Source organism: Primulina tabacum, chromosome 14, assembly GCF_025594145.1.
Source record: "Primulina tabacum isolate GXHZ01 chromosome 14, ASM2559414v2, whole genome shotgun sequence".
Lineage (NCBI taxonomy): Eukaryota > Viridiplantae > Streptophyta > Magnoliopsida > Lamiales > Gesneriaceae > Primulina > Primulina tabacum.
The window spans coordinates 28494107-28521784 of NC_134563.1; the positions used below are offsets into that span (position 1 = coordinate 28494107).

General features: G+C 36.0%; 3 protein-coding genes and 1 long non-coding RNA gene across 9 annotated transcripts; 3 read left to right on the top strand and 1 right to left on the bottom strand.

The window, feature by feature from the left end:
* Positions 1-2906: 2906 nt before the first annotated feature.
* LOC142524049 (DNA repair RAD52-like protein 2, chloroplastic) lies at positions 2907-4565 on the top strand. The gene is made up of 4 exons (XM_075627776.1): positions 2907-3276; positions 3364-3401; positions 4084-4175; positions 4241-4565. Exons 1-4 carry the CDS (start codon positions 2921-2923, stop codon positions 4376-4378), a joined length of 624 nt encoding a protein of 207 aa, XP_075483891.1. The 5' UTR covers positions 2907-2920; the 3' UTR covers positions 4379-4565.
* A 511-nt stretch (positions 4566-5076) lies between these two features.
* On the bottom strand, positions 5077-17026 carry LOC142524050 (uncharacterized). Of its 6 annotated transcripts, XM_075627779.1 has the most exons (12): positions 16929-17026; positions 12097-12323; positions 9975-10044; positions 9621-9745; positions 9139-9222; positions 8968-9031; positions 8824-8879; positions 8212-8311; positions 7593-7700; positions 6071-6206; positions 5564-5729; positions 5077-5417 (listed from the first exon to the last, which is right to left on the bottom strand). In XM_075627779.1, the coding sequence occupies exons 2-6, from the start codon at positions 12315-12317 to the stop codon at positions 8968-8970; spliced, it is 564 nt and encodes a 187-aa protein (XP_075483894.1). In that variant the 5' UTR covers positions 12318-12323; positions 16929-17026; the 3' UTR covers positions 5077-5417; positions 5564-5729; positions 6071-6206; positions 7593-7700; positions 8212-8311; positions 8824-8879. The 6 variants fall into 6 exon arrangements, with proteins under 6 accessions (XP_075483894.1, XP_075483895.1, XP_075483896.1 ...); XM_075627780.1 differs by lacking the exons at positions 7593-7700; positions 8212-8311; XM_075627781.1 differs by lacking the exons at positions 7593-7700; positions 8212-8311; positions 9139-9222.
* Positions 6087-7900, top strand: LOC142524052 (uncharacterized). The gene is made up of 2 exons (XR_012814817.1): positions 6087-6226; positions 7599-7900. It is a non-coding gene; the product is annotated as an uncharacterized LOC142524052 (long non-coding RNA).
* A 510-nt stretch (positions 17027-17536) lies between the features above and the next one.
* On the top strand, positions 17537-26412 carry LOC142524246 (retinoblastoma-related protein-like). Its single transcript, XM_075628134.1, has 18 exons — positions 17537-17850; positions 18317-18424; positions 18568-18692; positions 18791-18887; positions 19019-19065; positions 19603-19801; positions 20021-20087; positions 20183-20359; positions 20453-20649; positions 20732-21575; positions 21764-21926; positions 22011-22083; positions 22412-22588; positions 22665-22784; positions 22889-23033; positions 23181-23293; positions 25759-25874; positions 25965-26412. Exons 1-18 carry the CDS (start codon positions 17773-17775, stop codon positions 26101-26103), a joined length of 2985 nt encoding a protein of 994 aa, XP_075484249.1. The 5' UTR covers positions 17537-17772; the 3' UTR covers positions 26104-26412.
* Positions 26413-27678: the final 1266 nt, after the last annotated feature.

A 27678-nucleotide genomic window follows, 5' to 3' on the forward strand; every position in this document is an offset into this window, starting at 1 on the left:
GAAGCCTTGAAAGAATAAACAAAACAAAAAAAGTCTTGTAGTAAGGTGTAGGCACTAGGTGTAGGTACGTCCTGTGACTGCAGATGTCAAAGATTAGTGAAAATTATGATGATTTGAGCTCGAGATTTGTGATAATACCATATTTTAAGAGTCCTGATTATGATTTGATTCACTGAAGATTTTTGGAGAGTTTTTTTATTGAGATATATTTTTGTAAAAAAATATTTGATGGCATTACTATGAGAGCCTTAGAGATTTAGGGACTCTGTCCCTAAGAACGTGATGCTTAGGTACGAGGTTGAGATGACGAAAAGACACCAAGAAGGTGTGGTTATCACGAAGGCACCCTAAACTCATTGGCTTCCATTTCCACCTTTCGAAAGTGGGTGTGTCCCTTCTAACCAATCTCGGAAGAAACTCAATGTAGGTAGCAAACAAGAGTTTTTATAAGTACAAACCCTCTTTTATTAATTTATATTTTTTTATTATTAAAATGTTTATTAACAAACAATAATTTTTTTTAAAAAAATAAGGGCATAACTGGACTCGAACGAGCGGTTAACCGAGCTTGGACCGGGACTCGAACAGCCAGGTTCACGACCAGACCATAACCGGCCACAAATAGACTGGTTAAGCTCGATTCAGAACCGAACCGAACCGAACCGAACCTAACGTGGCCATGTCTACATGACATAAAACACAAAATATGCTATATAAATAGCTGGAATTTACTAAAATATTTCAGTGATTATCTTAAAGTACCAATATTTAACCTCTTGATGATATCATAAGATTAAAATGTAATAATAATACCTAAACTGTTAATGATAATTTTAAGAATTTGATTCTGAATTTTATTACGACCTGTATGTGTTGCTTTTTCTTCGTAAAACAATTAAATTTTGGAGTTGACAAACGATTCTAACGTGAAACCAACTTAATTTTTGAGAGAGAGAAAAATCAATTACCAGGAATTTATTTATTTATGTAAAACGATGCAACATTTGTTGGATATTTTTAAATACGAAAACTGCTATTCTTGAACAGTAAAATGTAATTCAAAGTGAGATAATAAAAGTGCATTCCAAGAGACCGGGCTTGTAGACCAATGGTCTCATCTCCTGTCTGATTAGTCGATTCTTCGGATTCAATCCTCTTCTCCGCGTGTGTTGTAATAAAAAAAAAAAATGCATTACAAAGTGCTATCTAAATTTCACAATACTCAAGGAATATATATATATATATTAATATTTTTAAACATTATTATATTTTTTCCTAAATATGAATGTCAAAGGGATAATTGCCTCAAAATTTATAATACACACACGAATTGATTTTGATAGGTACAACTACAAGGATGTATCAGGTAGCTGAACAAGAACAAACTTTTGAGCTTGGGATGGGTGGGGGAGGGGTGATAATATATTTTTTAATTTAAATAATATATGAAAATTAAAGATAAAAATAATAATTTATATATAAATTTTAAACCGGTATATTATAATTTATTTATTAATTTTAGATCAAATGGATTCTTTGTAGTTCCAAGATTTATTTTATTTTATTGTACATTTTGATGATCACACTTCATTTATTATTAATATTAGTTTTTTTAAAAAAATCAAAAACTCTGATTTTTGTGATTCTAATTTATATATAATTAATTGAATTAAAATAATTAAATTTTTATTAATTTTTATTATGTATTAACATAGTTTTAAATTTTTACATGATTATTTTTTTAAGAAAAAATTATTTTCATCCCTCGATTAATTGAGTTCATGGATCCAAGTACATGATACTTCAGATGAGATCGTTTTACGGATTACTTTTGTGAGATAAGTTTTTTACCCGACTTGATCCATGAAAAACATTATTTTTTATGCAAAAAAATACTTTTAACTCAATATATAAACATGATCGACCTGTCTGACGATTATAAAATCGTGAAATCATCTCATAGGAGATATATTACAGCTAGATACGCTAGACACGTGATTTGTGTGCACATAATAATTTATAATTTATTGTACATAGTCTACTTCCTAGAAATGGTTTTTTTAGCAACTTATTATAAATGGGAGAGGATAAATGCTTGACCAAAGTGATATATATATTTTTAATAAATAAAACTATTTCTTTTATTATTATTTTTTACTTTTAAACTTTTAGTTTCTCAAAATTTGTGTACAAATTATCACTTATTAATCTATATTCTTATATATCAACCCACGATTCATATATTTTATTATCAATTCTTTAAACAAATAAATTATCTTGTAATTATACAATATCAGCTAGTATTATAATTCATAATATATTATTATTTCATAAAACAAAAGGGTGACATAGTAATGACTTTTGGTATTTTATATGAAGTTCCAAAAATCACCCTATCCAATCAATTAAATATCAGATCAAACATGTAATTTAGTAATTTCAATTTATTTTTCATATAATTTTCCCAATATTTCACCCGTCATATTTTAAATTTATTTATAATTTTTAAAAATAACTCTTACCCATGTATGATTGTTTGAGATTGATTTCTTATTTTTTTAAAAAAATAATTAACAACTTTTACATAGAAATTATTTTTTAATATTTTAATTTAATAAGCACATATAATATTTAATATTTATTTATTTTACATGTGTAATTTACTAGTAATAATAAAAGACAAAAATTTGTGTGAGACGGTTTTACGGGTCGTATTTTATGAGCAATATATCTTATTTGTATCATTCATGAAAAAATATTACCTTTTATATTAAGAATATTACTTTTTATTATGAATATCGGTGGTTTGATCCATTTCACGTATAAAAATCCGTGAAATAATTTCACTAAAGACCTGATGTGATAGAAAATAAAAGACGTTTGAATATACGTAAGAAAGGACCCAAATAGCAAATACATAATGAGCAACCCAACTACCATTCCACTCTCTCTCTATATCGCACGGACATCATCAAACAACCCTGTCCGGATGGCCCTCCCAACCCATAAACTCTTTCTCCTCCCGTCGGAGCTGCCGATGCTGCTCCGCCACGTCCCCACCCACCTCAATTTTCGCATTTCAGCCGTCTCCGGCGGAAATAGCAGCAGCGGTAAGAAGGGGAGTGCCGCCCCCGCCCCGAGTTCAAATTACGTTGTGCCTCTGGACAAGTCTTCCAGCATCACTCGCCCCCTCGCCGAGATTCTACGTGACCTCAACAAGAGGATCCCCGACAATATCATCAACACTCAGGATCATCAATCCACCTTCATCCCCTGGTAACTAATTTACTGTCAAAAATCTCTTGTTTGAAACCAATTTCGAGTTTTTTTAAACTCTTCCAATTCCTAACTGTCTACGCCCAGGTACCAGGCGAATCGTATGCTCAGTTTTTATGCTCCAGGTGATTTATGCTGATTAATTCTCCCCTCTCTGGCTCTTGCCTGATTTTGATTATATTTCTTGTCAATGGGTTTTGCCCCAATTGGAAGTTAATGTTTTCAGATCCCGTGTTTATAATAAAATTTAAATTTTAATTGTCTCCTATCCTTTTGCTTAAAGCTTCTTCTTCTTTTTTTGTACAAGATTATTTTGCTCGACTATTTCTTTAAATGATCGGCTGTTTTTCGAATGTTCCTTTCCTTCTTGCATTTGGGAATCAAACGAATGTCTGTAGAGTTGTGCTTTGTGATTGTTCTTTACAGTATATTGAAGTTAGAGAAATTTACATGAAAGTTCCCTTTGTTGACTCACTTCTGTTTTCTGCCAACTGCTACACGACTTTGCGTCTGGAGGAGATTTCTCGACGTAGCAAAGGAAAATCCAAGAGAGAACGATCACAACCGTGTTAGATACAGTCAAAATATAATTGTTGACCATGTCCGAAATGCTAGCATTTTGGGTGAAGGTTTTTGGAAATATATTGTGGTAAAATAAATAATTTGTGGGTTATATTTTGGAAAAATAGACAAATGTCAAATAATGCGATTAATATATATCCCAAGTGTTGCCCAAGAACTTGGATTTGTGTATCGCTTCGTCAGTTCGAGCGCCAAAAAGGTTATTACTGATATTTCTTTCCGTAGGTTGGTGTGGAGAAATTCGCGATGTTATATTTTCGGAGAATGGAAGCGTCACAGTGGTTTACCGTGTCACTGTACGAGGTTCGGATGGAGAGGTATATTTATGGTTATGCTTGTCTTATGATGTTTGGAAAGTGAGTAAATGTGTTGGACGATGCAGGCACATCGGGAATCGACTGGGACCGTATCAGCGGACGATGGCAGTTCAACAGATGTTGTTGCCAAAGCGGAGGAAATAGCTTTTTGCAGAGCTTGTGCTCGGTTTGGGCTTGGCTTATATCTTTATCACGATGTTTAGATAGAAACTTTAATCGGTGACGGAAGATCTCACAGGTCATGTATGTTTTGTTCCTTTTAATATAATGTACATATTGGTGCTATTTATGTTCTGTCCTGATTTTGAACTCTGCTTGTAGAAACTTGTGTTTTTACAAGGTTTTGATCTACGTGATATTGGATAATAAACAAATTCCCAAGGTTCATCATTCATCATAGTCACAATTTATAAAACCTTGCTATTGATGAAGGCGTGGGCTGCATGACAGATGACAAGAACAATGACGACCTGCTTTTGCATGCTAACTAGGCTTAGACTAGACCTGATTACGGTTCGGTTCGGTTCGAACTGTGACTCGAAAGTACGAGAATCGAGCCTTGTTTTCAGAACCATAAGTGAAATAGATGACTAACAATTTGTTTCAGGTTTATAGAAATAGAGAACTTGAAATAAAATTATGTGAAACTGTAGTAAAAATTGCCAGTCCTTAATTTTCCAAGTCCGATATGTAAACATCTTAATTTGTATAACTTACACTAAAAGAGTAGACTTTGACTTTAATATTTTCGAGCCATATTCAAACCAAAAGGGAGTCAAAGCATCCCCAAACTGTTAGATTTTAGTTTCACTTCCCATTTGAACCATAATCATCAATTTTCAATGGGCCTAACCCTTATTTCACAAATGGAAAAAAAAAAAAAAAAAAAAAAAACAGAAGCAGTTGATAATCTTGTTTCGTACACAAACTACAACAAATATTACATACAATTTGTACTAGATACAACATATACAGGCTATTATTCTTGTTTACGTTCTCTCTGTTCATCTATCTCTCTCACTCCCCTATGGCCTTAAAAGTCTCGTTGGACAAGGATTGGAGGCAATCCATGTTGCAATCACATCGACAAGCCCATCAATTTCCTTGGAATTTTGAGTCTCTGCTGAATGTGTTGCCCACTTCTTTGGCTACGGCCTCCCAGGGTGTACCAGCGGTTAGTGTCACCAAAAACTCTCCACTCCGGCTGACAGCATCTGCCATTGCTGGGGGAACATCGAGAGCCTGAAATTGGAGATATCAAAACATAGAGTTTGGTTTTCAACATCTTACCCGGGAACATGCCTTCTCCAAAAATTATGCACCAAAATAATAAAAGAAAGCATAACTCTTACTCCTACATATCATGAACATTTTAAATCATGGTTCACCTGTTGCAGATGCATCCTGTGATCCCAGGGTAACAAGCGGATAGACATGTCCAGCATCAAACTGATAGCAGACTCTGCACTAAGAACCTGGGGTAGTACTGAAGTCTCATCAATGGTACCATCTTTGAAGTTTATTAGTAGATTCCTTGAGATGCCATAGTAAGACCTGATCTGTCATTTACACAACCAAATGAAAAAACTTGTAGTCATTAACCTTGCCATGATTATCGGGTGTTAGTTTGCAACCAAATAATGAATTTTGATCTGAAAACTTTTTATCTATAATTTTCCCCCAAATTTCACAATACCCAGCCAGAATCCAACCCAAACTAATTTCCGACGAGAATAAACTAGATTTAATAATATTTAACCCTCACAGCACCTGAAATTAATACAACACACCAGCAATAATAGAAAGGTAGCATCTCATGATTATTAATGTTTACCGCCATGATATTGGAAAGAATAATAAAAACTCGGACTCTACCAACAGGAAACTTGGTTTACCAGACGTTGAGTTTCTTCTGGCTTCGGTGAGAAATTTAACCTCCCTTTAGCCAAGTCCATGTACAACGGAGGAAGCTGCTCAACCAAAGGAAGAACTTGCTTCAAAATGGCAGGACTGAGGTTCTCAAATTGCTTCCTGGTCATATCCGCTTGCAAGTTTCAAATATAGTTTGCAAGTCTGAAATTTTAGCAGTAAATAATAGCAAGAACTAATACAAATTCGAATGTAAATCTAACATGAAAAAAGAGTTGCGTGCCCCACCCATAGAGAGAGAGGATCCATTAAAGATAATATTTTGCCTAAAACAAGGAAAGGAACACCAGAGACATCACAGGTTATTCTGCGTGGAGGCTGAGAATGTCATTGTAATGGCTTGGTCATCTATTCTATGGAGCCAAGTATCTGAAGAACAAACAGATTCCACTCAAAGGTTAAAGATATATGGATCATGGCCAAGATCACAAATCACAATTTCATATAGTCTGGTAAAAAATCAAAAACACCAACCAAGGTCATGACTGTCAACCGGTATTATAACATACTCATAGAAGTAGGAGCCCAGGATTTTATGTCAAACCATGGAACTCCAAGAAACATGATGGGAACTCTGTCTCATTAAAAAAAAAAAAGAAGAAAATGGGCAAAATTGCAGAGATCTCATAGCAGAAAATGAAATTGTGATGGAGAGTGGGCTGAATTTCTCAAATTAAGCAAATGGTGGGTCTGTTACAAAGGTGGTTAAATCATTAAAAGATCTCAAGTGAGCCTTCAATTGGATTTCAGCTGGCATGAATAGTGTCTCCTATCCTCATGGCGCTGATTATGATAATTTTTAATGGACCAACGGTGATACAACCACTCACTTTTCATCAAAATCATAATCATTATCAAACAAATGCTGGATAATTGACACGGGAGCATCAGACCATATGACTGGGTCATACTTATACAAGGAGTTGCCTGGAGATATGGGTTGGTGGCTGATGGAAGATCATTCTCCAAAAAGAGACTTTTATAATACCATATTTTAACTCAAAACTTTTAAAATACCTCTAACCCAACAATAAAATAACTAAATACATGTGATTCATTAACCTACCAAAATCTTATATAACATGTCAGTTATGGTAAAATATGCCTATTTTGAAATAAATATCAAACAGACATCACATTGTCCAACAATCTTCCAGAACACATTTATCCCAAAATAATTTCCATAATATTTAGGAACTGTTACTAAACATCACCTGAGTGATTGCAGAAAAATAGAAGTGTTGATAGAAGGCGCACAATCACATTATACTCTCGGATTAGTTAAGTAGGAGAAATGCTAAATCTTCACCAATGATGCTCAATTGCAAAGTAAAAAAGCCATAAAGGAACAAGTATTGATAGGACATAAAGCTAGTTAATTTTCCAAGATTGCAATCTTCGTTCATCATAAATTATGAAGCTAACAAAGCAGCTGCCTGCTATAGTAAACTAACATCTGAAAATGCATAAGATGGAAGTTAAACTCACCCCAAGCCGAATTGTTGGTGATGATACTATTTGTGACAAAAATGGCCCAATGCTCTGAGCCATTGGAACAAGAACAGGTGAAAGTAAAGGAATGGCCAGGCTTGCTTCCTGAAAGTAGAATAAACACGTAAAGAACCTAACTTTAAATACATGCAATCACACTTTTTCCTTAGTTCAATGTCAATTAATCATATATTAGTATGTAAATAACTTAGTCAAAAAACACATGCCAAAAAGGGACAACCAAGAGATTAAGTGAAACTTGAGGAACTTATGTGCACTGCCATTAGATGATTATCATTCCAAATTACAAAAAATCCCACGTACTTTATATATATTAAGTAAGAGAAATTGTGTAATTTTCATACGTGCATGAACGTGCTCTAGTTGAACAAGAATGAGTATCCAATCCAAGCCCACTAAGCGAGTAACAACATTTGTCTTTTAAATTTAGTCCAAGCCATATATCCATTATACGAAAGCGCCAGAGAATAACACATATTACTATTGGTGAAAGCAATATAAGTGAAAAAGCATAAGAAATTGTCATTTTCCTTGCTAGCGTCAGATTTGTGTGTTAAAATGTGCAACTGTTTGCACAACACACACGTATGTGCACCTTATTAAATGGTGTTTCTCACTCTTCCATTTGTCCCAACTCTTCCTTCAAAAACAACTTTAGGAATATCAGAAGAACTGGGGCATAATGAACGTGCATCCTATTAAGTAAACAAAGGAATCTGTTTTAATAATAATAAAAAAGCTTTAGGGATGTAATTCTAGCACTTAGGAATCTGTTATGTGCAAAATCCTTTCAGCGGTTTTAATTATTTTTCAAACCTTCAAATGAAAAGAGTTATCAAATGGTATTCAGTTTTTAAAAGAAAGCTTCCATTTTACCTGAAGAAAAGTAAGTTGGATTTGTGGCTTGATGAAATTGCCAAGTTCTCAAGTCTGGATGACTTGTAACTAAATTTTACATTTCGAACATGAATAGTTAAATTGCCCTTCTTCTACTAAGACACGTGGACATCAACTTACAAACTGGTTAAAAGCAGTTGGAGTCCCAAAATGGCAAAATTTTATAAGAAGAAGGAATGTGGAATAGCCAGCAATAACTTGATCTCACTGTTTGTATATTGGCCCCTCAAAACCCATGAATAGGGCAATCAAAGAAGTTTTCCATTTCACAAATTCAGAGACAAACATAAGATAATCTGATTCATCTTACCTTGTTGTTAAATGCCATCAGTATATTCCCGTTCCTTTGCACAGCATACCTTGAGCCTGATGATCAGCAACGCCAAATCAACTGATAGCAGTCTTCGTCAAGATTACAATACAAAACTAATAAACAGGTGCATAATATGTCAACCTATGAGAAGATGAACCACAGATCCCAATGAATGCCCAATGCCAAAAGTAGGGATATCTTCCACCTGTGCAAGTAAACAACTCAACAACAAACAACTACTAGTATAGGAAGCTAGCTACTTCTACACGTTCTAAGCTAAAACTTGCTGTGTCTTGGAGACAGCGAAGACACCTCTCAAATTTAAACTGCAATTCATCAGCTATGAGGAAGTGGTCAAAACCACTGGCAAAAGGTGTGGCTATAAATAATATACCCCTGAATCAAACAGGGCAAAAGATACAAGTCATGTATTCAAGTTTTCAATGATGCTAGAACAAGATTATTTATTCTAGTCTCCCCTCTTCTTCCAGGCCCGCCTTCCCCCAACCAAAGCCCAAAAGACAAATAAAAAAATAATGAAAGGAAAAAGAAAAGGAAAATCCTAAATAGACAGAGGGAGCTTCGAAAAAGTGATGCTCGAAAAAATGGTCCAGCTTCTCCTAGAAAGAGTTGATAACAGTTAACAACAAATAAAGAAGATGAATGAAGGTCAAAGGCGTAGTAGTAAAATATTCCATATTTAAAGCAGTAGTTAATGGAAATGAATATCACACATGTAAGAACTGGTTAAATTAAAGAATCAGTAAACATTTTCAGAAGTAAAAAAACCTCACCTATCTGCAAGGCGTTTCAAGAACAAGCGATAAGTAAGCTGTGGGGCAGCCCCGACAAATATACCACCGACAAAATGTACAATAGATGTAACCTTAGAAGTTTTTGGTCTCAGTACCCAAGCTCCCTGAATATTACATAGAAATATTATCATCAATCTCTGTCTTTGCACATTAAAAATTCCTCCATTCGTTCAACAACATAGGTGCTCCACCAAGTAGTTTTAGCGTTTTTAAGGGGCTAGCAAAAGAAATCTAAAAGACCCAAAATATAGCCCAGTCTAAAGAACAGCTGACAACTCTTTATATAAGAATAATAAATTCATAAGATAGACGAGCTGCACAACTCGTGTATACCTCAATTTCACTCCAGTCTCCTGAAGCACCCCAACCACCTCGAGATTGTTTCACGGTCTCTGTAAGTAATCTGAATATTACGGGGAAAATAGCTTATTTAACAAGACTGGTGAATGAAGTATCATGCAGATTCTAAAGAGTCTTTGTGCTATATCCATATCTACGGGGCTAATTAAAAAAGTAGGAGTGAGACAGAAAGTAAAGTAACAAGGAGTTGACTTTTGATTATTACATTATCTATAATTAAACTTTTTAACTTAATTAATTCTCCTCTTCTCGGTCGACACACATCTTCCCCTAATTAAAATTTACGAGTCATCTACCTCTTTTTTCCCAAATCGTGATCTGTCGACCCAGAATCTATTTTGAGAAAAAGTAAGAGTCTACCTAGAAGAATTAGTCGACCAAAATTAAGTTGGTCGACCAATTATTATGGGTCGACCAAGATTAATTTTCTTGGTTGACCAAAATTTTGTTGGTCGACCAAGAAGAAATTCTTCTTGGTCGACCATCATAATTTTGGTTGACCGAGAAGAATTCTTCTTGGTCGACCATAATTATCTTGTGTGACACGTTTGTTTTTTTTAATTAATTTTTGTATGTTCTCATTTCTCTTAATTTTTGTTGAATTTTGTAGGATATTACTTTTGGTCGACCCAAAAGCAAAGCAACAAGGGTCGACCCAAAGTTTCAGCCTTTGGGTCGACCCAAAAACAACAAAGCCCTTGGTCGACCCAAAAACAACAAAGTCCTTGGTCGACCCTTGTTTGCTACATAAATGCTACTTTGTGTCGACCTAGCTAAATATGTGATTTATATGTTAAAACATGTAATAATTTATAACATACTTGTGAAAGTGAAATTGTGATTCATGTGTTAAAACATGTAACAAAATTGTGAAATTGTGATTCATATGTTAAAACATGTAACATAATTGTGAAATTGTGATTCATATGTCAAAATATATAACATAATCATGTAACATTATAGAGCATACTTGTGAAATTATGTGATTCATATGTTAAAAACATGCAACATTGGTCAAAATTGTGTAATTATCCGTCAAAATTAAGTAATTATCGGTCATATTTGTCAAATCCATGGATTCGTGTGTTAGAAAAAGGGTCGACCCAAAAACAACCTTGGTCGACCCAGAATCAACATGGGTCGACCCAGACATGGATCAACACGGTCGACCCAGAAGCAACATGATCGATCCAGAAATCATCATGGTCGACACGGTCATCAGAGCTTTGTAGTTAGGGTCATGTCTTCGCTGCAAGTCAAATATAATGCACTTATTGACTGACCACTGCCACGAGTTTTAGCAAAAACCAGCGCTCATCTGTGTGGACAAGGATGAGAATTCTTCGTGATGGACATTGGGTCGACCCAAGCATGGGTCGCCCAAGCTACCAAGCATTGGGTTCAATCAAAAAACATTGCGTCGACCCAAATATTGGTTGGTAGACCCAAGTAGACCCAAAAGTTGGGTCTACCAAGACCCAAGTCTTGGTTGGTAGACCCAAAAGTTGGGTCGATCAAGCGCTCGGTAGCTTGTGGGTCGACCAAAAAATATTGGGTCGAACCAAGCACTTGGCTCGACCGGTTGGGTCAACACATTTTTTGGTCAACACAAGCTTGTGTCGATACTCTTTCTTCTCCAAGCGAGTCGAAAAAACATAAGCAATAAATCGAAATAAACTTTAACATTACCAGATTTTTGTCAGTCATTTGTCCGATTGAGTTTGCTTAGATTGCAGGATATGCGTGGAGAATTGCCGGGAAGAGAAAGACGATTTGCATTGAGAATTGTCGTCGGAAAAGAAATGAAACAGGGTCGAGTGAAGAGAAACTTGGTTTGGAATCACCCGGAATGAGATTGATGTATTTAATGTTAAAAGAGTTAAATTAATGATGCATTATATTTATGTAAATTGACTTTTAGATCTTTTTTCTAAAATTAGTCACAGTACAGCCCCATTTCCCTAAATTTCCCCATATCTATGCTGCCAGAAAAAGAAAAGGAAAGAATGAAGCTAAGAAAAAAAAAGAATTAAAATAAGCTTCAACATTCAAACAACAATAGAAGAAAAAAACACCAAAAAATAAAGTATCGAACCCGTCGTTATCTCGGTAAAGCTGAATTCCCACTGTTTCTGTCTGATTGTTCAGGTCGGAGTTGCTTCGCAGTCTACTGGTTCCACGAGCAGAACAAAGGATACCGATAAACGCGAGTGGGAAACGGGGAAGACGATGCGGTTGACTGAAACGAAGGGTACAGCTGAAATTGGACAATCGAAGATAAAGAGGCGGCGGCGGCTTGCACACGCAACTCATCATTGTTCTCTACCTCAGCGGTGTTGGAAAACAAAAGCAGAAGAGAGAGTACAGATGAATCAGGAGGAAATCCACATTTATTGAATCACAAACTTGGCTATTATATAGCCTTACAAAGCAAATAGAAATAACTGAACAAACTTGAAAATAGCTAACGTCTAAACAGACCAACAATGCTGAAAATACAAAGTCAACAAATAACAAAACCCAAAATAAAAGGAAGTAGTGGTAACTAACCACTAAACTAGTAAAATAAACATTAACATTTCCTCCCTTAAACTGAAGAGTACAAGCTTCAGTTTACATCATTTTCAGAGCAGATTCCCAATTGTTCTCGTAGTTTGACAAAAGTATTCAACTTGAGCGGCTTAGTCATTATGTCAGCTAGTTGTTCTTGTGTATCACAATATACTAATTCCACAATACCATCCTTTGTAAGATCTCGAAGAAAATGAAAACGCACATCTATGTGCTTACTTCGACCATGCATTACTGGAGTCTTTGAAAGTTTGATTGCAGAGCTACTGTCACATTGAATAATACATGACCTGCTTTGATTGTGATCTAGCTTTCCCAACACCCCTTTTAACCATACTGCCTTACATGCACATGAAGTTGCTGCAATGAATTCTGCCTCTGTGGTGGATAAACTCACTACTGGTTGTTTCTTTGATGACCAAGAAATTGCCCCTGAACTTAATAAAAAAACATAACCTGAGGTGCTCTTTCGATCTTCCAAGTCTCCTGCATAATCACTGTCAGTGTAAGCAACAAGTTCATCTTCTCCTCCCTTATTGTAGAATATCCCAAAATCAGTTGTTCCTTTTAGATACCGTAGCACTCTTTTTGCTGCTTGTAAATGTAACTCAGTATGATTCTCCATATGTCTGCTAATTATACTTACTACAAACATTAGATCTGGTCGAGTAGCTGTGAGATACATGAGACTCCCTACTACCTGTTTATAGTAAGTCTTGTCTACTTTAGCTCCCCCTTCATCTTTCACAAGCTTACAACCAGGAACAATAGGATTAAGAACATAATTACTTTTATCCATTCCAAATCTGTTGAGTACCTCTAAGGCATATTTTTTTTGACTTATAAAAATACCATTAGATTTTTGCAAAACTTCAAGTCCAAGAAAATACCTCATCCTTCCAAGATCAGTCATATCAAACTCATGCTTCATGGAATGTTTAAACTCAGCAGACATTGTTTCATCATTTCCTGTAAAGATTAGATCATCAACATATAAACTCACAATCAAAACTTTACCTTCCTTGTTAGTTTTGATGAACAAAGTATGCTCATAGTCACATTTTTCAAAAGCTTCCTTCATGAAATATGCTTCTATACGACTGTACCAAGCACGTGGTGCTTGCTTGAGCCCGTAGAGGGCTTTCTTTAACTTATAAACTTTTTGCTCATTTCCTTTTTGCACATAACCACAAGGTTGTTCGACAAAGACTTCTTCATTCAATTCGCCATGTAAGAATGCAGATTTCATGTCTAACTGATGAATGGACCACCCTCTTTGAGCTGCAAGTGCGACTACCAACCGAATTGTTTCCATACGTGCCACAGGTGCAAAAACCTCAGTATAATCTATCCCATATTGCTGTGTGTAACCCTTTGCCACAAGCCGAGCTTTGTGTTTTTCTACTTCTCCATTTTCATTAAACTTAGTCCTTGTAGACCCACTTTACTCCAATTGTTTTTCCTCCCTTTGGTAATTCTGTCAATTCCCATGTACCATTTTTCTTTATTGATTCCATTTCAGTATCCATAGCTGTTCTCCATCTCTTACTTTTAACAGCTTCTTCAAAATAAACTGGATCGGCAGCTGCAAACATAGCAAGTTGGGCTTCATGCTCCTCCTCAGAAAGTCCTTCACCTGTCTCATAATTTCTCATCCAAACAGGTGGTCTTCTATTTCTGGCTACTGCATTTGAAGGGGAAGTATTGTCTCTGTTTTGTATCAATAAATCTGATTCAGTGGCTAAATCAGATTCAGTGGCTGCAACATCACTTTCTTCTTCATGTTCAATGGCATCATTATCACTTTCTTCTTCATGTTCAATTGCTTCTATCCCATCATCACCCCATTCTAGATCACAAACAATAGCTTCTTCATACTTCTTATCCCAATCCCAATTCTTCTCTTCTTCAAACACAACATCCCTATTGATTATGATCTTTTGTGAAATGGGGCCATAGAGTCTGTAAGCCTTTGATTCTTCACTAACTCCCAACAATACACAACTGAAACATTTATCATCAAGCTTTGTTCTTTTGCTGTCAGGCACATGAGCATGTGAAATGCATCCAAAAACTCTAAAATAGTCAACTGAAGGTTTGAGTTTACCCCAAGCTTCTTCTGGAGTTTTGTTTTGTACTACAAAAGTTGGACTTCGATTCAAGATATGCACGGTCTAATTTACAGCTTCAGGCCAGAAGTTCTTTGGAATCTTTTTTTCTGATAGCATACTACGAACCATATTCATAATGGTTCTATTCTTGCGTTCTGCAACTCCATTCTGTTGTGGCGTGTATGCAGCTGTTAACTGTCGTCGTATGCCATGAACATCACAGAAATTTGCAAATTCTTGGGATGTGAACTCACCTCCTCGATTAGTACGCAAACTTTTAATAAATGAGTTTGTTTCCTTCTCAACATGAATCTTAAATCTTTTGAAAACAGCAAGCGCTTCTGATTTTTCAACCAAAAAATAGACCCATGTTTTTCGACTAAAATCATCAGTGAAAGTGAGCAAGTACCTTTTCCTGTTGTTTGAGATTGGATTAATCGGTCCACAAATGTCTGCATGTACTAACTGTAAAATTTCAGCAGCTCGCCAATTGCTTTTCTTTGGAATTGAAGCCCTGTGTTGTTTTCCTACCAAACAATCTTTGCATAGTTTAGAGGGAGGCTGAAATTTTGGTAATCCATTCACCATCTTCCTCTGTTGAAGAGTCTTTAAGCCGTTAGCTCAAGTGGCCATATCGACAGTGCCAAAGCTGCAAAATGTCTTCTGTGATTGTGTTAAAACAAGTAGATGAAATAGGTTGGGATAGAGCATGCAACACGAACATCCGATTTGCTGAAATTTTGGTGTCCATAATCAAACCTTTTTGTGAATGAAACACCTTACACTTGCCATGTTGAAACAAAATGGTAAGCCCTTTTTCTTGTAATAGTCCAATACTCAGCAGATTATTCCTCAACTCAGGAACATAAAAGACTCCAGTGATGATCTGTGTCATTTCATTTGTTTTCAGCCTTACATTCCCCTTTCCTAATACGGACATTTTTGTGTTGTTCCCAAGCTTCACTGAATCTCGAAAATTTTCATTGAATTCTGAGAAATAATCCTTTTTTCCACACATATGATTGTTGCATCCAGAGTCAAGAAACCGCGTATCTTCTCTATTGGTGTTACTCAGATCCACATACGTCATTAACAACATCTCCTCTTGATTTCCTGCATAGTTTGCCTCTGTCTCTCGGGTTGGACATTCCCATTCAAAATGCCCTAGCTTGTGACAATTATAGCACTCCACTGTGGCTTTATCAAAAGATCTCCTGCTACGTCCTCTTCCTCGTCCTCTATAATTTCCACGACCACGACCTCTGCTTCCAGAGTGATCTCCATGAGTAACTTTCAAGGCTTGTTCTTCTTCTAACACATGAGAGTTCATGCGTTGTTCCTGTACCAGAAGACTACTCTGTAACTCATCTATGGTTAGAGTGTCTAAATCGTTAGACTCTTCAATAGAGCAGACAACATAATCAAATTTGGAAGTCATAGATCGTAAAATCTTTTCAACAATTGCAGTATTTCCTTTATCTTCACCATTGACTTTCATTTTGTTGGCAATAGCAAGAGTACGAGAGAAATATTCGTTCACAGATTCTCCCTGCTTCATGTGAAGAATTTCAAATTCCTTCCTCAGAGCTTGCAAATTTCCACGCTTCACCCGTGTGGTACCCTGATATTTCCGCTTCATAGAATCCCATATGTCTTTCGCAGTTGTTTTGTTTAGGATTGTTTCTAGGATAGAACGATCTAATGCCTGAAACAGATAGTTCTTAGCCTTCAAATCCTTTAACTGCTGATCTTCAATCTGCTTTCTCTGTGCCTTTGTTAGAACAGCACCTTCAGCCATTGCCGGAACTCCATTCTCTACAAGTCCCCAATATTCCTTTGCACGCAAGATGTTTTCCATGAGCATTGCCCAATGATCATAGTAGCCATCAAACTTCGGAACAGCTGGCTGGACAAACGAACTCTCTGTTGTCATTATTGAAGTAAAACACACGTAGAAGACTGCTGCTTCTAGCTAATCAGGCCCCTATAATGGAGCTCTGATACCAAATGTTGGAAAACAAAAGCAGAAGAGAGAGTACAGATGAATCAGGAGGAAATCCACATTTATTGAATCACAAACTTGGCTATTATATAGCCTTACAAAGCAAATAGAAATAACTGAACAAACTTGAAAATAGCTAACGTCTAAACAGACCAACAATGCTGAAAATACCAAGTCAACAAATAACAAAACCCAAAATAAAAGGAGGTAGTGGTAACTAACCACTAAACTAGTAAAATAAACATTAACAAGCGGAACAATACTCCGCTGACACGCCTGTCAAATATATCCAATAACACTTTTCCACGTGGCCCCGTACAATCAAAATTTCTATTTAAAATATTTAGCAAAATAAATTATAAAGCATGGGACCATGTGTTATCCCACCACATGAAAACAAAATCAGGCCAATTGTGTTGCATAGTCGAATGAATCTCGTGCGTACGGACACATGGAAATTTTACATAAGTCTATTGTATAACGTTTGAATCACAGTTTCATATAGAGACTATATGTTTTACGGTGAAGAGTTCTCCAATACGAATAATAATGATAATTTTCTCGTCAGTCGTCGTATTTTTTTTATAATCTCTAAATTAAGATGTGTATTAGATAAACTCTCGGACGATAGATGATCATGTAATTTGTACGTCGATCGATGGTTTGTTGTATGAAACGACAACAGAAATGCGTTGCAAGTGCAAAGCAGCAGCATGAAGACCCATCTGAACACGTGGCGAACGGTCATTGGTTTCCATGCATGTATGTGTGAAGATGCGGCGTGCCATTGCCATGTGTTTTCCCGCGCAAGCAGGAGAGGGTTTATTTTCCCGCAAAACAAAAAACCATCCGAATAATAATAATAATACTACCTGTACTTTAAAACAATTACCGAGTCGTCCCCCACCCACCGCCTTCTCGCCTGAGTGAGTGGGCGACCGCCGACTGGCAGTGACACGGCCAGCTCTCGCTTGTGTAATTTTGTAATATTCAACCTCGTCTACTGTCGGGAGCTTCTTGATTTGATTTTTCCCCATCCCGATTCTTCTGAGACCTGTCGATTCGTTAAATCGGGGATCTGAAAGATATGGACGAGCGGAAGAATTTCCATCCCGAAGATGTGTCGGAGACCACAATTGAAGCTCGATTCGATTTTTTTTTCAAGGTTTTACTTTTTTTTCTTTCTCCTTTCAATTTCTGACGCTGCGCTGTTTTCCTTTGCCATTTTATCTTTTGTTTCACCGCTGCTGCTGTCATTCTTTCTTGTTATTGACAACGAGCTTAATTTCGGTTTCTTTCTTTCTTTTTTTCCGTTTTAATGAAGTTGTGTACGGTTTAAAAGCTTTTGATTTTATACTATTATTTACTGCTGATCTGCTCTTAGATAAAATTATTAATTATTTCAACAAGCATGCTGTAAATCAGTAATAGCCCATGCCACGGGCTGTGCTGTTCAGGTTTTGTCTGTTTTATTACTTGCTAAATAATAGGATTTTCGTTTTGTTTTGCTGCAATTACTCAATGTAAATCAGATTCTTTTCTTTTGACATTACATGTTAATAGATTTGAATTTACATGCATTCGATTTTGAATGATTTGTTGATTCACATATGCCCCTATCCTATAAACAGAATGATTTACAGTTGAACGAGGAAATTTTTATGACACAAGCCACCAAGCTGTTTGCCGAGACCAAGAGTATTTTGTTGGCCAATATATCCGCTGTTGGGACTGGGCTGGTATGCAGCGACCTTAGCCGTTTTGCTTGTCTCATTATCGCCACTGATTGCATGAAAACTTAATGGATTACGCCTTATCATGAATGGGTGATTTACTGTCAGATTAACACACTAATAGTTGAATGATGTTTTTACATTATTAGCCGGAAGAAGCAGAACGGTATTGGTTTGCATTTGTGCTTTTCACGGTTAGAAGACTGACGAACAATGGTGGGATCACAGAAAAGGCACCTACTTTATGCCAGATACTGCGAAAGGCCAGGCTCAAGTATTTTTCATTTTTCTTTTACTTGCTTGATATTTTTTTTTGTGTTGTGGAAATTAGAAGTTTTAGATAATAGGAAACATTTATTTCTTTGCCTGCAGCATCGTTGACTTCTTTAAAGAACTTCCTCAATTCTTGATCAAGGTCGGATCAATTTTAAGTAACCTGTATGGTGGGGATTGGGAGAAGAGAATTGAGGTACTTGTCTTGTATCTCAGATTGTCTTACCTTTTTTACCTAGTTATTCTATTTGTTTAACGTGTTTCACACCCTCACCTTATAATTATGGTACTATGTTTTAATGACTCATTCCTGCTTTATGGTATTAGGCAAAGGAAATACAAACCAATTTTGTGCACTTGATCCTTTTGAGCAAGTGAGTTTTCATTTAGTATGTTATATTTCTTTTCTTTTGCATTTATGGCAATTTTCAAAGTTTCAGTTGGTTGCATTGTCTGGTTGAATTATTTTTCTACATGTTTCCGGAGAATGATTTCATTATCTTCAAAAGTATTCCTTATTGTTTCCTTTATTATTTTAGTCTTACATTTGTCTTCTAAATATTTTATAAAATGAAGTCGATATCATTTAAACATTGCATTATAACTTATTAGTTATTTGACATAAATTAAATAAGCTAAAATTTCTTTCCTTATATGGTACTGCTTCTCAATCATCAGCAGCATTGGAAGCTTTGGTGTTTTCCCTGCACAACCCCTGCCCTTTCCCAAGAGAATAAAATTCCAAACAAAGTTAAAAAGTAAAATAATCGCGAATTAGGACCATATTATCATAGAGACTGGGTGTTATACTCTTTTGTTAAATCAATACTCTTTTTCACAGACAATATCACACATTTAGCTTTGTTAGTTAGATGCCCTGAGTTGATTCAATATTTGTACTATGATTCCAGGCATTACAAGCGTGCATATCAGCAATTTTTCTTGACAGTTGATGCTAGTGATGACAAGCATTCAGCTGGTGACAACAACCCTGGCTGCGTCTCAGACTATTATCGCTTTGGATGGTTGCTTTTCCTAGCGCTGCGTGAGCATATGCTCGGCCGTTTCAAGGACCTTGTAACATGCACCAATGGTCTAGTCTCAGTAGTGGTTGGTAGAGTTTAATGTTTAATTTTGTGAAATTTACTTAATTCCAATTCTGTTGGTTCTTTTACTCATACAAACAAGAACTGTAATATGTATTAGTAGACGTTGATTAACAAATTTGTGTGCTTTGGCCCTAACCTCTGGGGACAGTGTAGTCTTCTTATCTTAATTTTTTTGTTGAATCTGGTAGTTTTACAATGCTTCATGTGAATTTTTTGGCAGGCATTACTTGTTATACATGTACCTGTAAAGTTCAGAAAATTTGATATTTATGACTCAGAACGCTTTGGTAATCTTTCTTTGGCGTATTTCACCTAAAAGCTAGAACTAAATGGAATTACTTTGTAGGTTAAGGCATCTTTCCATTTGTTCCTTTGTATACAGTTATGACAAATGGCAAGGCTGACATACTTGCATCACTTTGCAAAATGTATGAGACCTCGGAAGATGAGTTGAAGAAAATGCTGGAAAAAGCAAATAGCTTGATAACTACTATATTGAAGAAAAAGTCTTACTTGGCTGCTGAATGCACACCCCAAAATTTGGAAAATATTGTCACAGGTTGGTCTATTTAGTTGGCATTTCAACAGCTTTCTTCCAAGGATACTGTCCTTTGAACTGTGTAGTATTTAATGTTGTTATGTCTAAGTGCAGATGGGTTGATCTATTTTGAAGATTTGATGAATGAATCATCTTTGTCTACGAATATGATGTTATTAGAAAAGGATTATGATATGATTCTCAATAAGGGTGAACTGGATGAGAGAATATTCATCGATGAAGATGACAGCTTGCTAGGTTCGAGCAGTCTATCTGGGGATGCAATAAATATTAGAGGAAATGGAACCAAGGTTACTTTCTAATTAATTATTCCTCTGTTTCCATAAACTTCAATCTTCTTTGTCTACAAATTTTACTTTTTCTCATGCTTAGAGAAAATTCGACTTAGTATCATCCCCGACAAAGACGGTCACAAGTCCACTTTCTTGCCACACATCTCCTCTAAGTCATTCGTACGAAATTCCTACTGTTGGCTTGTACAGAATGGTTGCTACACCTGTCAGCACAGCTATGACTACTGCTAAATGGCTACGAACTGTTGTAGCTCCTCTTCCATCAAAACCTCCAGCAGAACTGGAGAGATTCCTATCATCTTGTGATAGGGATGTGACAACTGATGTTATTAGAAGAGCTCACATAATACTTGAGGCCATCTTTCCAAGCAGTGGACTAGGGCAAAGTGCAAGTTTGATGGATAACATATGGGCTGAACAACGTCGACTGGAAGCAATGAAGCTTTACTACAGGGTTCTGCAAGCAATGTGCACAGCGGAATCTCAGATTTTGCACGCAATCAATTTAACATCTTTGCTGACCAATGAGAGGTTTCACAGATGTATGCTTGCCTGCTCAGCTGAACTCGTTCTCGCTACGCATAAAACTGTGACAATGTTATTTCCAACTGTGTTGGAGAGAACTGGAATTACTGCTTTTGATCTCAGTAAGGTTATAGAAAGTTTCATCAGGCATGAAGAAAGTCTTCCTAGGGAGCTTAGAAGGCATTTAAACTCATTAGAAGAACGACTCTTGGAGAGCATGGTCTGGGAAAAAGGTTCATCAATGTACAACACCTTGATTGTTGCAAGACCAGCCCTTTCTGCAGAAATTAGCCGACTAGGCTTGTTGGCTGAGCCTATGCCATCTCTTGATGCTATTGCCACACACATTGATATGTCTTGTGGAGTCCCTCCCGCTGTGCCAAAGCAAGAAAAACATGGTACTTATTTATTTGATTTTGCATTTTGCATTTTGGCTGCAAGATATTTCATAGTGAAAGTCATTTCTTTTTAAGATGTTAATAGAAGACTAACTAATATTCAGTATTATCATTCTTTAATTATTGTTTATGCTTTGGAATGGTATATATTTCTTGTGCTCCAACATGCTTGAAAATAATCGCCTCAGGTCAGAATGGAGATATCCGTTCCCCAAAAAAAGCATCCTCTGAGTACCGAAGTGTATTAGTTGAACGGAATTCTTTCACTTCTCCTGTGAAGGATCGCCTCATGGCTCTTAATAATACGAAGTCAAAATTTCCACCCCCTGCTCTACAGTCTGTTTTCGCAAGGTATTTCGTGAACAGCCCAGGAGACAGGAAACTTGATTTGTTTTTGCATCGTGCTAAGCGGTTTTCTTCATGCATATTTTTCAGTCCAACAAGACCAAATCCAGGTGACGGAGGTGAAACTATTGCAGAAACAGCAATTAATGTGTTTTTTAACAAGGTATGGTATATTCAATGCGATTTCCCTTGTTAGTCATGGGCTCGGTCTAGTCATGTTGTGAATATATTTTGTTTCCCAATTCATTATTGCCATAGATTTTGTCTGGGCTGTAATTTTGCTCAATGATTGTGTAAAAAGTGGTTACGTTTTTTTAAAAATCTTTTTCTGTTTCTCATCAGGACTATGAGCTATCTCATAAATCATATTTTCTGTGGCAAATTTTTTTCGTACATGCTGGATGGTCTGTCTTATTGAAGATTTGTTCCTTAACGCACTTATTTAACATTTAGTGATTTCACATATTTTCACGTGGGGTGGCTCTATTCAGACTATAAAGTTAGCCGCTGTCAGAATTAATGGCATGGTTGAGAGGCTACAGCTGTCACATCAGTTAAGGGAGTCCATCTACTGTCTGTTTCAGAAGATTATTGGTCAAAGGACTTCTCTATTCTTTAACAGACATATTGACCAAATTATTCTCTGTTGCTTTTATGGAGTTACCAAGGTCCGCCTAACTGATTTTGAGGTAGATATTCGCCAAGTATTGGCGGTTCGCTGACATCTGATTATTATATATGCAGATTTCCCAGCGGAACTTAACCTTCAAAGAAATCATTTTCAATTACAGAAAGCAGCCTCAATGCAAACCACAAGTTTTTCGTAGTGTCTATGTTGATTGGACAGCGGTGCGCCTCAATGGGGTATTAATCTTTCTTTATTGTTTGTAACTACCTGTAAGCATTAGTTTTTTTTTTTTATGAAATGGAAAGGAACCTAATCGTATTTTGTTTCTTCCATGAAACAGAAAAGTGGTCCGGATCACATTGATATCATCACATTTTACAATGAAATATTTGTACCTGCTGTCAAGCCTCTTTTAGTTGAGTTTGCGTCTACTGGATCAGCACAAAGTAGTAGTTGTGCCCAAGAGGCCAGGAATAATAATTATGGTTAGTGTTATTGGTTTTGTTTCATTTGTTATGAATGACCCATCAGGGCAATGGTTCAGGTTTTCATGGTTTTCTTTCGGATCCCTATTCTTTTATACGACAACTTTATTTGTCAGAAACATGTCTTTTATTTTTATTTCCAATCAGGTCCATGTCCTGCATCACCAAAGCCGTCTTCTTTTCCAAGTATACCAGACATGTCACCGAGGAAAGTATCCTCGGCACATAACGTCTACGTTTCTCCTTTGCAATCCTCAAAGGTATGAAGTTTCCACTTATATTCCTTTTGACAGGATCGGTTAGGGGGATCACCGTTGAGCTACAATAGCTCGGTTCTTGAAATATTGAACACCGATGAATTAAATCGAGTTTGGTGTTCAAACCAAGCGGAAAACACTCGAAATAATCCTTCGTAGAAACCGATTAAATATTTTGTAAAGCATTTAAAAATTATGCAAGTTGAATGAGTGAAAATGTTTTGGTGGAAGCATTTTATCTAACACTTGGTATGCAATATTTTGGTATTTGAAGAACATATAAAATGCTTCAACAATGCATCTTTAAAACGATGAAAATGATAAGTAAATGCAATAAACAAATAGACACGAATTTGTTTATGGATGTTCGGAGACTTCAAATGCTCCTACGTCACCCCTTCTTACCCTTGGGAAGGATTCACTAGAAGACTTTGATTTATACAACTCTTTGTACAAACCCGTTCAGGTAGGACTTACCCACTGCCTAAACTGAACTACTGATTGTAGGCATCACCTCACAATCAGCATATTGTTTAATGTCTCATATGCAAAGACTACATACACAAGTTTATTGTCTTTGTGCAAGACTCACTCAACTAAACTTTGAAGTTCAACTCTCTTGTATATGTATGTGTGATTGTGTTTGAGGAATTTTCTTTACAGTGTACATCTTAAATGTATCCTCACACGAGGGTTTGTTCTCTCAACTAGCTAATATATTCATGCTAACTGCCCATGCTTTGAAACCACTTCAAAAGCTCTTGTTTGATCTTCAAGATATTGTATTTATAAGCTCCAACAATGATATATACGTTAGGCATAAGAATATGACCGTTTGAAAAGTTTCTGTACTGTTTCTGGAATTGCAACGATCAAATTCGCCTTGCTAGACATTTTCCCGACTGGTCAACTCTGGTCAACTCAACTGGTCGTTCAGTTCAAGCTGGTTCAGTTGGTCTGGTTCAGTTGATCAGCAACTGGTTCAGTTCAGTTGGTCTTGTTCAGTTTCAGTTGGTGTGCTGAAATCAGCTAGGCTGATTTCAGCACACCAACTGAAACTGAACAAGACCAACTGAACTGAACCAGGCTGATTTCAGTTTGTGCAGAACCAGTAACTTCATCGTCATTTATCAGCATCTTAAGCTTCGATTCAGACTTTGACTTCTGAAGATGATCTACAAGATGATTTGTAGATCATCGTCTTATCTTTCCAATGCATACTGAATCGCTTTATTTCGATAACCGAGCTGAGAGATATGACCAAAATACCGCAGCTACTCAAACCCAACTGATTGTTGTTTTCGTGTGATCAGTTACGATCAGTTGCGATCAGTTTGACCTAGATAATATCCGATTTTGCCCAACTGACGTGAAAAACGACTTGTTCCAAATTGAGTTTTCTAATCAGTTCAGTTGGTGGATTGTCATTTGGATTATCCAGTTGAGAGATATCTTCACAACACCGAAGCTCGCCAGAAATTCAGTTTGTGCAGAATTCAGTTTCAGCTTGCTTCTTGTGTTAACAACTTCACACTTGAGTAAATATGTTAGAAACATAATAACAAGTTTTGTTAACGTCAAAATCAAGATTGCGAACTTGAAAAGTTCCAACACCTTTTCTCACATTAGTCTAATCATGGTTTAAGTAATTTTTGAGTCTTCTTCATGTTAAGCCAATCCTGTTTAAATTACAGAAGGTGAGGCATTGAGCTGCCAATCTCTACGACCTATAATTCGGAAAGTTAGGATAGTTGAACCATTTTGGCCAATTGCCCATACGTTTTTGTGAGAATGATGACTAAGCACCCCGATATCAGCAAAATAATCAAGTATTATTCCTTGAAGTTAATATTTGTGACTACACTTTTGAGATGCATGGCATGGTACTTCGATGTAAGATTCTTTTTTAAACACTTTTGAGATCTTTACTTCACAGTTTGGGTTTATTCTGCTCTTTATCTAAGAGGTAAAAATTTCTGGAAGAGCAGCACACGAGCTGTAATTTATAGACTGCTTGAGATGGCCCTAGAGGCTGTGAACAGTGATTACGGCAAAGCTACATATTATTTTTTTCTTTGGTTAGTTTTAATATCCTCGATTAGGGTGAAAGCTGATGTTGGTTTTCTAACAGTCGAGAGAGTCGTTAATTTGAGGGTGTGGGTAGACTTCATGGCCAGTGGCTTGGAGTTAGTGTGGTCTTTCTAAGGAGTTGGGAAGCTGGAAACTTATGCGGTAGAAAAACCTATTAAACTTGCTTCATTACTCTCCGAATATGTCTTCGTGGATATCGTCCGAAAGAACATGGTTAGGATTTCCATGCTTCAATGGTAGTATATATTAGAGGATGTTTAGTTAGGATTGCATTTTGCATCAACATGCACAGACTCTTTGCTTAGCTTCAAAAGAACAAAAGAAGTAGCGGAATGGACTTATTTCTTTTTTTAATAAATGCCTGATTATGTTGACAGATGGATGCATTAATTTCACATAGCTCTAAAAGCTATTATGCTTGTGTTGGAGAAAGTACGCATGCTTACCAGAGTCCTTCAAAAGACCTTACTGCCATCAACAAGCATTTGAACGGGTAAAGTCGACTAAAACAAAACTTCATTGAATCTTTAATATACATCTGTACACATATTTGATCAACGCCGTGTTTTTGTGCAATTTTCAGAACTCGGAAGCTCAGAGGAACACTTAATTTTGACAAGGTTGATGTAGATGTTGGATTGGTTACCGACTCCATGGTTGCCAATAGCCTTTACCTTAAGAATGGTAACGTTTCTTTGAAATCCGAGCAACCCGACTCCTAGATGCGGTTCCTTCCATTGTAACCTTTCTCTGTAGATATTCTCGTTAAGTAGGGTATAGGCGATGGTTTAGTGTGCATCTGGCCAAACATGTAATGACATTCTGTTTACTAATAAGGTTGTAGCATTTTATTTTGAGTGTATAATATGTGGCCTTCGAAAACGAGCAACTGCAATAGCACATATGACTGACTAATTGGTAAATGCCAGTTTATAGTTGTTATATTTCCCTTGCCGAGGGCCCAAAAAGTCCTCAGAACGAATAAATGCTAGTCAAATTATATTTTATTCAAAATATTTCATTTTTGCTCTTGAATCATATTCTAATGCATCTTTTGCCAGTTTCGTCAGTCAAAATAAATGCTAAATAGTGATTTAAATTAAGAAATTGGTGCCTTGCCTAATTGAATAATGGTACTGGTAAAATGAAGAGTATTCTTTTCCCAATCATTCATGTACATAAAATAACCGTGTTGCGAGGATGTTAAATAGCTCAGCCAGAAGCTTCATGAAGCAACAAAATTAATAGTAAAATTCAATGTTTGGCGGCGGTGACGACGACAAGCATCCCATAGAAATGAAATAAGTTGGCAGTGATGAGAACCGACGTATGTGACAGATGGTTTTATTTTGAACTTTTTTGTAATCTATATCTATCTTTAAAAATTACAGATGATGAGTAAAGTTTTTATATTGTGATTTTATTATATTGTCAAAAACTTATGTATTATTTGGATTAATTGCATGGGCATTGGTAGAAAAAATAAATAAAATTTGGGGTCAAATTTAGGATATTGAATTTATAGAAGTCAGTGTATTGCTTATTCATTTAATTTGTGTATTTATTTTTTTGAACTCATTAAACACATTAGCATCATAATAGTATTTTTTATTTTTTTAATAGAAAATTACAATATAAAAAACTTCTACAATAATGTTACGTAAAAATTGAATAGATATTCGAATTTATTGATACATAATTCTTAGAAAAATATTAAAAGAATAAATTTTTGAATAAAACTTATATATTTCTGTTTCTCACGAAAATTGCGAGACGTGTCAGACACTAAATCGTGTCAAATGTGAAATGATCCGACTCCTTTAACCAAACGTTGTAGGTCTCGATTCGATCGTAAATTCTAACTTCTTTGAAATGGCTCAAAAACACAAACACAAAATGAGGAATATGATAAAATTACAGGAGGAATCCATTAACAACATCAAATATAATTATTTTGCTATGAACTTGATCAACATTTTTACAAGAAAGTTGAAAGAATATGTAAAAAATTCAAATACTTAACTGATGGAAATTGAAATAAATGACATAGAATTGAGAGAATTCTGCAGAGCTTGTTGTAGATTTTTTTTGTTGGATCTGTTTGTTGTCCTTTTTCTAATTCTTCATTCCTGTTTTTGTTCAACTCCGCATGTTAGTTTAGGCTGTATTCTACGATCTCTCCACGATCTTCCATGTTGGGTAGTGGCCTTAACTAGTCGTATCGTTCTTTTCCTGGGCCAACTGCAATTCTCTTGGGCTTTCATCTGTTTGACTTTTGCTTATGAGCTTTCAAGTTT

Excerpts from the sequence above, each read along its gene's own strand:
- LOC142524050 (XM_075627778.1), bottom strand. The coding sequence starts at position 12,317 with ATGATGAGTTGCGTGTGCAAGCCGCCGCCGCCTCTTTATCTTCGATTG. Across the intron at positions 9,746-9,974 it reads GAGACTGGAGTGAAATTGAG|GGAGCTTGGGTACTGAGACC; the intron begins GTATACACGAGT and ends TGTAATATTCAG. Across the intron at positions 9,223-9,620 it reads TTGAAACGCCTTGCAGATAG|GGGTATATTATTTATAGCCA; the intron begins GTGAGGTTTTTT and ends TGTTTGATTCAG.
- LOC142524246 (XM_075628134.1), top strand. The coding sequence starts at position 17,773 with ATGGACGAGCGGAAGAATTTCCATCCCGAAGATGTGTCGGAGACCACA. Across the intron at positions 17,851-18,316 it reads GATTCGATTTTTTTTTCAAG|AATGATTTACAGTTGAACGA; the intron begins GTTTTACTTTTT and ends TCCTATAAACAG. Across the intron at positions 25,875-25,964 it reads ATCAACAAGCATTTGAACGG|AACTCGGAAGCTCAGAGGAA; the intron begins GTAAAGTCGACT and ends TGCAATTTTCAG.
- LOC142524049 (XM_075627776.1), top strand. The coding sequence starts at position 2,921 with ATGAGCAACCCAACTACCATTCCACTCTCTCTCTATATCGCACGGACA. Across the intron at positions 3,402-4,083 it reads GCTCAGTTTTTATGCTCCAG|GTTGGTGTGGAGAAATTCGC; the intron begins GTGATTTATGCT and ends TTCTTTCCGTAG. Across the intron at positions 4,176-4,240 it reads TACGAGGTTCGGATGGAGAG|GCACATCGGGAATCGACTGG; the intron begins GTATATTTATGG and ends TGGACGATGCAG.